This window comes from Pteronotus mesoamericanus, unplaced genomic scaffold (assembly GCF_021234165.1).
Source record: "Pteronotus mesoamericanus isolate MK-2021 breed Mesoamerican mustached bat unplaced genomic scaffold, CSHL_Meso_final contig_65, whole genome shotgun sequence".
Classification (NCBI taxonomy): domain Eukaryota; kingdom Metazoa; phylum Chordata; class Mammalia; order Chiroptera; family Mormoopidae; genus Pteronotus; species Pteronotus mesoamericanus.
Genome location: NW_026555228.1, coordinates 4,978,018 through 4,990,732, shown reverse-complemented (window position 1 = coordinate 4,990,732; position 12,715 = coordinate 4,978,018). Strand labels below are relative to the sequence as shown.

General features: G+C 44.8%; 1 protein-coding gene across 5 annotated transcripts in view; it reads left to right on the top strand.

The window, feature by feature from the left end:
- Positions 1-12,715, top strand: part of GPM6B (glycoprotein M6B) — a 139,266-nt gene that overhangs the window by 118,983 nt on the left and 7,568 nt on the right. For all 5 annotated transcript variants that reach the window (XM_054581070.1, XM_054581072.1, XM_054581069.1 and 2 more), the window contains 3 exons: positions 7,329-7,515; positions 9,281-9,437; positions 11,423-11,594. In XM_054581070.1, coding sequence (XP_054437045.1) covers positions 7,329-7,515; positions 9,281-9,437; positions 11,423-11,594 — 516 coding nt within the window. The remainder of the gene's footprint in view (positions 1-7,328; positions 7,516-9,280; positions 9,438-11,422; positions 11,595-12,715) is intronic.

The window sequence follows — 12,715 nt, the reverse complement described above, 5'->3', positions numbered from 1 at the left end:
GTGACATTTGGGGTCAGATACTTGGGGGGCCGTCATGTGCAATGTAGGTTTGGCAGCCTCCCTGCTCGTTACTCATTGGAGCCAGTAGCACCTCCTCCCCCAAATGTGATGACCCAAAATATCTCCAGACATTACAGAATGTCCCCTGAAGGCACAGTCACCCCCTGTTGAGAACTGCTGCAGAAGCCATCTCAAATTGGGGAGGCATCTGGCGGCTGACATTCACTTTTGCTTCTTTTAAGTAGGATTCTCACCGCCTCCATTTTCCTGATGCCGGTTGTTTGAAAGTTGCAAACCTTGGCTACCTCTGCCTTTCTTTTTAATTTTGTGGCTTATTAGGAATCAGTAATATAGCAAGGAAGGCTGTGCGTAGAGCGTGGGGGTGTGTGTGTGCGTGTGTGTGTGTGTGAGAGAGAGAGAGAGAGAGAGAGAGAGAGAGAGAGAGACATTCATTCCCTGGGGAAGAATCTGAGCCCTTGTTCCCGCTGGCCCTCCTTCTGAGCCAGCATTAAATGTGCAGCCAGGATCACAGACAACTTGGGGCAAATCACTGGGCCGTTATGAACTCAGCCATGGCAACGGCCATCAGCAAGCCCGAGGACAAAACGTGTTTTATTCTGTTGTTCTGCACAAAAGGTTCTAGAGATGCTGGAGACAAAATGGCCATTGAGTGTTACAAGCATTGATGTGTATTTTTTTCTCCCTACTATGTGGTTTATATTTAAACTCTCTTAGGCTAAAGCACACTGGAGTTTTTGTGTAAATCAAAACCTCAAATTCGGAATTGTCTTTAGCCACAGAGACCAGCTAAATGAAGGCTTATGACATTATTAACCTAAGAGGTTCTGGGGGTTTGGTGACTGATGTTGAGAATTACTAGCAAAATGTGCTAGAAGGCCTGGCATTTTTTTTTTTTACTTGAGTAGATCACAATAAAAAAAATGATTTCCTTCCTTGCCTTTTCTGGTTCACATTAACCGATGTAGTCCTTGTTGGTTTGAAGCCTGGGAAAATTTGAGTGTGGACTTATAGGAGTATCCAAGAAAAGCATTGACCTTCATGAACTTGAACAGGTGGTGCTCGGCTGATGCTTGGCACTACCTCCGTACGTCAAAACATCGGCCTTGCCTGTGACTCCTCACATGGGGACAGCCTAAATCACAAATCCAGTTCTTTTGTCTGTACGGGCATGGTTGGCCCCATGGAGGGGTGGGGTAGGGGGAGAAATCTGTTTTCCCAGACCCTGTCTATGGTGTGGCTCTAAAGCATCTTTGTCAAAAATTCTGAGGTTAAGAGGACTTGCTTGGCTCAGAAAAAGCACTCTAGTTGCACTCTTTTCAAGACAGCTGAACAACTTGGAACATTTTGTTTTCTTCATTGCAGCCCCTGGAACTTGCCATTTGATTTGCTAGAGTTATGGCCAAGCCCAGCGGGCTGTCTTTTCAAGGGAAAACACCAAGCACGGTTAAACACAAAAACAGGCGCTTCAAACGGGTGCAGGGTGCTGCTCCTGAGACTGGGAAGATGGGGCTGTTGACTGAAAATGGGCTTCTCAAACTCTCTTCCTCACACAAGTCATCTGGAGGGGAGGGTCTTGTTAAAATGCAGATTCTGGTTCAGCTTGTCTGGAGGAGGGCCTGAGATTCTGTTTCTCTCAAGTTTCCTGGTGTTGCTGATGCTGCTGGTCCAAACAAAGAGTCTAAAGCACTTTAAACTGATAAGTGGTCCACTCATATCTTTTCTTGACCTCTGAAAGTTTTCATTGCTGTCCAGTAGAAGCTCACAGCATTCATCTTTAGTTCTTCTAAGCTACAGACCCACTCATCCAATGGCCTACCAGAAATCCTCCCTTAAGGTGACATCCAATCACCTCAAACTCAACATGTCCAAGAGGGAACTCAACATCTTTGTCCTCCAAGCCTAGCCCTTTTCTGGTCAACCTAGCTCAGAGAACAGCACAACATCCATTCTGTTCTACATGCCAGACATGTAGGAGTCATCCTTGGTACTCACCAATCCATCCCCAATGCCATGATCAAATACATCTACATCAAGTTGTGCCCATTAAACAATTACCCATTAATTTCTCCCAATTCCGCCCCCTTTGCCCGGGTCTAAGTTCCTGTCTTCTTTTGTGCAAACCATCACACTGAGTTCCAACTCATCCCTGCTCCCACTTTGTTCCCACCATGTCAGCCCCAGCCATCTCTTGCAACTCCAGTCTGCTCCCTGTGGTTAAAAGTGCTCGATGGCTTCACACAATTCTGAGGATATAGTCCAGAATTCTTACGGTAGCCTAATACCCTAAGGGGTCTATCAGAGATGGTGCTCCCTTCTTTGTCCCACCGTCTGTGTACTTTCTGTGTTCTGGCTTCTTTGGTGCCTGGGGAAGCACCCTGCTCTTTCCCACCATGGAGCTTTTGTTCCTTCTGTTCCTGAAGCACCTTCCTGAACCCATTCTTCTCTCCCTTTACCTAATTAACTCAATCCTTCACATTTAAACTGTGGAAGGTATCCCTGGTCACCCCCCAGAAGCCTCAGTAAGTACCCATGATTTGCTCTCCTACCACTTCTGAGCTTAGAACCATATGGTTAATATCCATTTCCCCCACAGACTATAAACTCCATTAGAGTATAGATCACGCCTATTTTAGCTTGCCATTGAGTCCCCAGTGCCCAGTAAAGTGCTTGGGACATCAAAGACACTTGGTGGGCATTGCACGTACACTAATTGAATGAAATGGAACGAGTGAAGGGACAGCTGCTCCCTCCCTCCCAATGCTGTCATTCTTGCCCATATCTGTTTCACTGCTTAACTGACAGCTTCAATTAAACAAGACCTTTAAGAGACCCCAATACCCAAAGTAATGATAAGAGCAAGGTTATGGGAAGACTTTCTCTTGGTTGAGTGAGGGCTGAGCTGGGCCTTCAGATGAACCTATGCTAACTGCTTCTTTGAAATGAGTTACAGGTCATCTAACACTGCTTCTTTGGGTCTTTTGAGTATTTTAATAACTGAGTTATTAGCTATGGATGTTTCTTCATAGTCTGATGTCTAATATCTCGAAGACCATTGTTTCATATGTTTTGTCCAGTGTTTTAGTTGTTTCAGGCAGGAGAATAAATTAGGTCCCTGTTAATCCATCTTAACCAGAAGAGAGGATTCATTTTCTGGAGTTAGATTTGTATTACAGTGGAATTTGGATAGTAACAAAAGAAAGTCGGTAGAACTGACACAGTAAAGAGCTGGCATGATTTTTTAGGATACTGCTTCTCAAATTTGAGCCTATGTGAGAATCTCCTGAAAGGCTTGTTAAAACACAGATTACTGGGTCCACCCTCTTCCCAAGTTTCTAGGGTGGAATCCAAGAATCTGCATTTTTAATATGTTCATAGGTGATGCTGATGCTTCTGGTTCTGATACCACACTCTGAATATCAGTGCTTCTGGATACGACTCTGCAAACTTTTTCTGTAAATAGTACATATTTCAGGCTCTGTAAGCAATATGCTCTCTGTCACAGCCTCTCAACTCTATCATTGTAGGGGAAAAATAGCTGCAGACAATTTGTCAATGAATGAGCGTAAACTGTGTTCCAATAAACCTTTATTTACAAAAATACAGGCTCACCCCTGGTTTAGGAGAACTGAGCTATTGACTCTTGGATACTATAGTGGGTAATGGCTACTCCCTTTCAGAGTGAAGGGGAGCTCATTAATTCCAGGACATAGCTAGTCCCTTTATATAGAATCTGATGGTGGCTGTACATCAGGATGATATGATAGGCAAGGCGATGTGTGCCATTTTAGGCTGTCTTTCTTTCTAAGACTGTGAAATGAAACAAATGCAGCTGTGGACCTGTAAAGTGAAAAGAACCCCTCTCCTCTCCTCCCGCATAAATTGCACCAAGGACTGGCTCCATCATTTGCAGGCTCAGTGCAAAATGCGAATGCAAAGACCAGTGTTCAAAAATTATTAAGAATTTCACGATGGCAATAGCAGAGCATTAAACCAAGCCCAGGGCCCCATAGGACTGCTCAGGTCACATCACCGTCATGGCCTCCACCAGTGCCTCTGCCACATACACACATCCATGGTTTTCAAGTCAGAAATACTGTTAACTTGAGGACCCTAACAATATTGATATCCATATTTAGGAAACATGTTGAGGTTATTTTTACTTTTTGCAGCAGTTTGGTTTCTCTGGGAAAAGTACATGGCATACAACCAAACTGCCCAGTGTTCAAACACACCCTACACAGCGTGGATAGAAGTAGCTTCTAGATGGACTTGGAAGGTACAGTGGAGATGGTTGATATCCACCACACAGGCAATTTGAGCCCTGCAGATACATTTATTTCCTATACATTTTTCCCATGTTGTATTCCACAAACTTTGGCCAGCAGGGTCTGTAATAGTTTTACGTGTGCATGTGGAGCGATGACCAACATGGTGACTTCTGTTCAATAGGAGCCAGAGTTCCTACAGTCGCAAATGAAACCATCTGCTGAGAGACTATGATTCGTTGATGTGATCCCCCAAATTCTTGAGTCCCTGGTTTCCCCTGCTGTTCTAAAACCAGACCCACAGCGTGGGGTATATGGAGTCCTTGAGAGATACAAGCTGGAGGGAAACTTCAGCCTTGATCTAGTACAGAATTTGGGACTGAACAGCAGCATTCTTATAACCCCACTTGTCTTTCTGAGTCAGGGAGCAGCTGTGATATTTCCTTTGAAAGAAGCAGAATGCTATAGCCCTTTGGATGAAAGACTTTTGAAGTGGCAACTGGATCTGGAAGGATGAGTTATATTGTTAAAGGGAAAGTGTGCTACATCATAACACCTAACTGCAAATGATGAGAAAGGATATGGATTTATTTGAAAGAAAAAAATATATATATAAAACAAAAATATTTAGGAATGAATTTTATCAGATTACATGTCAATGTCAGCTGTATTCTGCAGGCTAGTTCTTTCTGTAGAAAGCCTTTCCTTACCCCTCTCCAATATGAATTATATTTCTTCCTGTCCTTCTCTGTCCCCTTCCCTGCCTGCCATCCACTAGCTCTCCAGCAGTCTCTCTCTCATCATGCTGTACTATAGTAATTGTTATATGTCTGCCTACACCATTAGGCACACCTCCTTGAAAGCCAAAAAGGCGTCTGCTTTCATAGTTGTCTCCCCAGTGCCAAGCACAGTGCTTAGCACCCAGTAGGTCTTCAAAAAATACCGACTAAAATCCAAAGTGAAAACTCAGTTAGAGCCCAGGTCAAGTTACAGAAAATCGAATACGTGGCAGGTCAAAGTGTGTCTCCCAAAGCAGCGTTCTGCAGTGATAAAAGGTTCTATGTCGGCTCTGTCCAATAGGGTAGCCAACAGCCCATGTGGCTCTTGAGCATGTGAAACGTGGCCGGATCAACTGAGGAACTGAATTTATTATTTTATTTAATTTTAAATAACTTAAGTAGCCGCATTAGCTAGTGGCTACCATCCTGGACAGCACAAGCCTCATGGTCACACATGTCCATCTAACAAGGTCCAGATCCAGCCTTGTCAGGCAGGGAAGCACACCCTCCTCTTGTTCCTCACATCACGGGGACTGGAGTGGGGGAGGCTGTGAATGACCCAACACACACAGGTCGATTCTGTTTTATGTAATGGGACACACTGAGGCTGGGATTTCTCTTGGCTTGGGAGCCTGGACTTTTAGTTGAACCTTTTCACCTCACCACAGCCCCCAGAAAGTCCTATGACAAAATCAAATTGAACTCCCGTCATCCTTGTTTACAAATCTCAAGTGTCTGAAGCTCTTGAAGGTACTGACTTGCTAGTGAATTAGAACTGTATTGTGCACTGGTTCCCATTTTATGGGGTTTCATAAATCGATCTCAGGGAGGTTGGTGCTCCTGCAAACAGCTCGTCATCCTCTTGAAATGAAAGGAAATACGCTTTCTTACGTAGTCCTGACATGTGTTCATTTTCCAATGAACTGAAGAGAAATCTGGTAATGTGGTGGGTTGGAGCAAATGCTAGCTTAAAATGGGATGCTCATCAAAATGGGAAAGCCTGTCTCCAGTGTTGTATGCTGGGTAGTCATTCCCCGTCTACTGTAAAGGCCATTTGGGAGAAAGAAATGTAGCTGGCTTAATGTGCTCGCCTCGAAGTAATGAACTGCCCTTGATTGCTGTTAGGCCCCGTAATGCCTTCAGAGTTCGATTTCTCTGACAAGCCATTTACTTAAGGGGCTGGATAATATAAATAGGGATGGGAGGTCAGGGAGGTAGTGACATTATCCTGAGGCCAGCACTGCTCTACTGAAACATAAATGTCTGCAAACTGCAACTGGCACCTGGCTTTGCCCCTCGGGAGGTCTCCGTGGACATCTCAAGTAAAAGTTTATGTTAGAAATGAATAAAAGTCTTATTCTTCTCAAGATGAAAAGTGGATTGTGGCTCTCTCTCCTTCATTTCACTTCATGGATGCTCATTTTGTCTTCCCCTCCCCCCCCCCCACCTTCTGTTCCTTTTCCTTCTTCAAGTACTTAAATGTCATCCACTGGTTTTGGGTTCTTATTTTGAACGTGTATGTCAGGGAAGGGGCAGATGGAAGCCAGGGTGGAGGAGGACTAGGAATAAACTGCTTGTGCTGCTTGGGCTGGGGGACATTTTTATTACAAAGTTAATTTCTACTAATGACATGGCTGAAACGACCCACTTGAGTGGATCTTGGTGACTTTGTACTTCTAGGAACCAAAATACCCATCACCTTTCCAAAACGATGTCAATATTTTTCTGAATGCAGCAACTGTTTAATTACTGTATTTGATTCTTCTGGTTGCCCAGGAGGCAAAGGCTTGGGCAAAGGTATTGGCTGCTACAGAAATAGAAGCACTGGAAACCCCAGTTGTGGGGTTGGGGGGAACTTGTTGGTGGCTTTTCTTCATAGAGCTGTGGCTTCACTGCTGTCCTCACTTTTGACTCTTAGTAGAATGAGTGCTCCGCATCGTCACTTGAGCAGGTCCCCCCACCACCCCCAGGAAGCTCTACAATTGTGACTTACTGAATAATGATCAATTATCTGTCAGTGTCTGCTCTGCCACTCATCCCAAGCAAACTAAGCTATGCTCCCTCTTGGAGCCCCAGGGTCCTCACCCACAGAAAATGAGAGGATGACAACTACCTCCGCTGGCCCCTTGGGATGTTGCGTTATTAACCATAGAGTCTGAGGGGGAAGATGGAAAAGTAGAACCTTCTCTGCTAATGTGTGGTGTTCATGAAGACCAGAAGCGTCTTGCTTCTAACAGTAGTATTTTCTCTCCTTTGGGTCCAGGCTGCTTTGAATGCTGCATCAAGTGTCTGGGAGGAGTCCCCTATGCCTCTCTGGTGGCCACCATCCTCTGCTTCTCTGGGGTCGCCTTGTTCTGTGGCTGTGGACATGTGGCTCTTGCGGGCACAGTGGCCATCCTTGAGCAACACTTCTCCACCAACACCAGTGACCACGCCTTGCTGAGTGAGGTGTAAGTACCTGCTGCCCTTTAAAAATGTATTTAAAGTGCAACCACCCCATGATGTTTTTAAAGATGACAGTGTGCTCTCCTGGCAGAAAGCTGATGCTTTTCATGACAGCTCACTGTATGCAGATAGAAAGAGGTCCACGAGGGAAAGAAAAAAAGGGCCGAGAATGCAGTGGGTGTTTGGCTCCCAGGGTGTCTGGGATCTCATTAAGAATGGCAAGGGGCACACACGAGAGACTCCGCAGGCTGCAGCCGTGTACACGAGGGCGACAGGTTGACACCGCCCAACATCCCAGCCCAGTTATCATTGTTCGTAAGTAACAAGCGCCCTCCAGTGGTCTCACAGGAAATGACCATCCTTGGAATAAGGAACCCTGTTGAGGACTAACTAACCTCTAATTCTATAGGAACAGGACTTTGACATTAATTCTTCAGGCAGAAGAACAAATCCCAGAGCACCTTCCAAAGCAGAAAAGGGGAAGTTTAGTGGATTGAACCCCAAATCTCTGCCTCCCCACTCTGGAATCATTCTCAGTGGCGTTTCAGCCACGCCCATGTAGATTCTTAACAACCAAGCCCAGCAACAGTGTATTTCTTTCCTTCATATACTTCCCCCTTTCGCCATTGCCTTCAGTGTTTTCTTTTTCTTTCCTTGACTCCCAAAATCTCACAGTATTTAGGTTTTGTGATTATAAGAAACTTCTCCACCAGACCGAAAATGGCATGAATGAATTTTTACGGAATAATGAAATCATGTTGCAAGAGTCCTTAGGGAATCTTACTCTTTTATCTTCTCATGAGTGACATCCAAACCAATGAGCAGGGGTGGGGGAGGTTAGCAGGAGAGTCAGCAGGATACAGGACTTATTGGATGAATACAACTGTATGCAAAGACCAGGAATATTTACCACAACTGAACCTGGGAAAGGCATGTTGCTTTAATTAGCTAGTAAGCTTGGTAAGTGGCTCTCAAACTTTCAGGAATCTTTAAAAATTCCCCATGCCCACACTTCACCCCAGACCAATGAAGTCATAATCTCTGGGAAGAGCACCCAGGTACCGGTATTTCCTAAGGCTCCCCGGGTAATTCCAATGGGTGGCCAAGGGTTGAGGAACCGCCACCTGGGTCCATGTCAGCTCTCACAGGACACAGTAAGTTGTGAATTAAGTTTCTGTATCTTAAACCTACTTGAAACATTACCACTTACATAGTGAGAATTTCAATGCCAAAAACACCTGCCCAAGTTATTACTTATGGAATCCCTGAGGGCTTCCTGAGGGACTTTTCCAGGATAACATTAACCGCCGGGCCTGGCTGGGAGGCATTTGATATGACAGAAGGAACGTGTTGTCCATTGAACCAAGTCCAATGCTGGCTCTGCCACTAACTCTGTATCCTTGCATGAGTCACTCAACTCCTCAATGCCTGTGTTTACTCATGTACAAAATGAGAAGTCTAACCCTCAGAGCACAGGACTCGGGTTGAGTATTGCAAGATTACAACTGCCCCTGACCAGAGGAAATGTCTCCCTAGTCTGGGAATGCTGTCCACCTCAACAGTGGGCCCACCTCAGAGGACGGGCCCAGGTTGCAGTGAGGCGGGCAGGGACCCCAGTCTGGAATGCCCCTGAAGCCCCGTGCAGCCCCCAGAGGGGCAGGAGATGTCACAGGAATGTCACCTTCCTGTCCTCCCTCCAGAGGCTGAAAACATTGTCTATTTACCATGCAGCAGATTTAACTATTCAGGCTCTCGCCTTCCTTTTTGTAGAATCCAGCTGATGCAGTATGTCATCTACGGAATCGCATCCTTTTTCTTCTTGTATGGGATCATTCTGTTGGCAGAAGGCTTTTACACCACGAGTGCGGTGAAAGAACTGCATGGGGAGTTTAAAACCACTGCCTGTGGCCGATGCATCAGCGGAATGGTGAGCACGGACCTTGGATTCTCTGATCCATGGCCAGAGTCACACCTCCATGGACTTCTTTGTAGCTGGGAAAAGCTAAGCGTTAATTTGGAGTGGAGGGAGAGTCCTAGCCCATATATAGGCACACCTCAGATGTACCGTGGGTTCGGTTCCAGACCGCCACGACGGAATATTGCAATACAGCGAGTCATCATCTTTTTGCCAGTGGAGGGTCTTGCCTTCAATTTGTAAAGCACACAACATCTGTGAAGTGCAATAGAGAGGAGCTCAGTAACACTGAGGTATGCCTATAGTGTTCTTAACAATTAGAGGTAGGAATATGAAAATACCCTCACTACATTATTAATAATAAATTAAAACCTATGGCTGGTAGTATTAAATCAAACATTCCCCTTATCAAGGTATAGGCCATGAGGGTTTTGAAGAGTTTTCACGTGCTAGGTTCCCACTATGAAAGGAGGTAACTCACATTGTCTCAGTGCTCCTCTTCATGTCTTGCATGGACTGGGGCTGTGAAGATATATGCGTACTACCCTTTCAACCTTTCCGTTCCCCTCCGCGATGCCTGTGTTTTAATAAGCTCTTTTTAGCTTTGTTCTCCTTTAGACCGGAGGTCAGCAAACTTGTGCGCACAGGGCCAGATGGGGATCCATTTAGGCTCTGCGGGACACTCACGGTCTGTCACTAAGGACAGAATTCTGAATGCCAAGGGGCCCTCTGCAACGAGCCCTGGCTGCCCTTGGGCTCCCATCAGCCCTTTTTTCCAGTCTTCACGGTGTTATTAGAAAGTAAAGTTTTCTTCTGAAGGGTAAGAAAAAGCCTCATTTGAAGTAGCCCATCCGTAAGCACTGGGGAGGAAGGCTGCGAAACTGCTGAAATCTGTGTCTATTTTTAGAAATGCAAATGCTTCCAAAAGTGTAAATGTCCTTGAGATAAAATGCCTTGTTCTGCAGTTTCCTGGGGTGACCTACAGGAGGTGGCCTGTCTGAGCTTGGTCCCAAGGCCAACCTGGCGCACTCCAGGTATTTCCTGCAGTACAGAGAGTTAAATGGAACCTCCAGGTCTTTGGCATCAGCTTGAGAAACTAAAAAGCCAAACTTGGATTCCAAACTTTCACCCACACAACTCTGTGGGTGCACATTCTGAAAATATAAATACCACAATGTTTTTGAAACAGCCTTTCAAAGTTCTCTGAAAATTGGTAGTCAAGGCAGGTTAGGAAGAAACTAAAGCAATGTGATTATATTCTTCCTGAAATTGCCCATGGTGCCGTGTGGGTGAACAGGGTGATTTTGTCCTAAGCCAGGGCTTTGCTCGCAGAGCTCCCGTGAATCTTAAAGATGAAAACAGCCAGAGGGAAATGAGAATTTTATCAGACTCACTAAGCATAAAGCTTGTGTTCAACGCTATTTTAAACTTTTTCACATAGGTTCAAGCACCTAATGCTTTTAGTAATATCACAGGATCATGAAACTAATGATGTCCCTTTTGAGAAAGAGCTTCCTGTAGCAATTGCTATTATACCACCCATCTATTATGTAAAATAAAGGCAATTTGGGGTAAATTAATATGAAGTTATAATTCAAGTGGCCCATGAAACCACCCAGACACTGTCCTGTGGTTAAGTACAGAACTGAGGTTTAGAAAGAACGCCACGTGGGAGGTCCTGTCACTAATTAGCTCTGTGACCTTGGACAAAGGAGATCACCTCTTGGGATCTCGGGTCCTTGTTACAAGAAGGACTTTTAATTACCTTGGCTTCCGGTAATAACATTCTGCACCTAGAGCTCTGGGGAGCATGGTCACCCCGCCCCCCCCCCCCCCCCGTTCTTCTCTGCCTTGTCGCTGCTGTGTCCCAGGTGGTGCTCTAAACTGTGCATACCCCACGGGTTCAGTATTGGGTCGGAAATGCAGAATCTTTTCTCCCGGGGATGCGCCTTGGCAGGTTCAATGACGATTCTTTCTCCTTCTCCTTTTTGACTTAGTTTGTCTTCCTCACCTACGTGCTGGGTGTGGCCTGGCTCGGCGTGTTTGGTTTCTCTGCAGTGCCCGTGTTTATGTTCTACAACATATGGTCAACCTGTGAAGTCATCAAGTCGCCCCAGACCAATGGGACAACTGGTGTGGAGCAGATCTGTGTGGATATCCGACAATACGGTACTTCCTTTTAACCACCACCCCCTACCCCGCCCATTAATGTTTCTGCTCTTGTGCATACATGTGGACCTTAGTTATTACGTGGGCATCTATTAATCGTTGTGATCACTTTCATGCATTCCTCCATTGCAGTGGTGTATACTCTTTCCCTCAATATGCTCCATTTTCTGAATGGAAAGCTCATTTAGGCTCTTAGTTGCCACAAGCTGCCATTCAGAATTTTGTTATATTTGCAAGTATGCAGTACAAAATTTTTTATAATGAGAAGCTACTTCATAGTGCAGTTCAATGAAAAAAAGACTTCTGGCCGTTCGCTATAAATAGGTTATGTTTTTTCCTTCAATTTTTCAGTGTTGTGCCATTTTTCTTTCTATCCAAAATACTGCAGGCACTGTATAATCCAATTAATTTACATGCCATACTCTTCAAAGCAGGTATTTTTAAATGACCAATTGCTTAAATTTTATCTATACCGAAAAACATAAAATACAAATGTATTTTAAAGTCATCAAAATATATTCTACACAAGCCGGCTGTTGGAAACGGGTTCAAACATATTTTCAAAGGAATGGGGTCTTCCCAATAAGGCAGCTAAGGTTGGTTCACTTTGACAAGGCACAGAAGGGGCCTTTGCTGCGCCTGTCAATTCATTTGAGAGTTGACCTCCCTGCTGAGAGAAGGCAGCATCCCCTGAGTAAGGAGTTTAATGAGTGCTTCTAGCCAGGATGGCAGGAAATTCTGTTCTTGGCAGAAACAAATAGGAGAAAATCTTTTCATTAGAATCAAAGAGGAAATAACTGTTCTTTCAGAGCTTTTCAAGAGAGAGATGACTATTTCATTTTTGTTGCTTGTTTTTCCCATGTGGCTTATCCTCAGCCTCTTACCTTATGACATAATACAAAACTTGTATAAAACTGCCCATCAGCCTAATAGTCTCTTCTCATAAAGACCACAGTTCAACCACACTGTTCTTTGTGATGATTGAAAACAGACCCTAAAGTTGATTTTTAGTTTTTAAGATCTTATTTATTTACTTAGAGAAAGGAAGGGAGAGAGAAGTCAGTCAGTTGCCTCTCTCTTGCCTCCCAATTGGGGACCTGGCCTGCAACCCAGGCATGTGC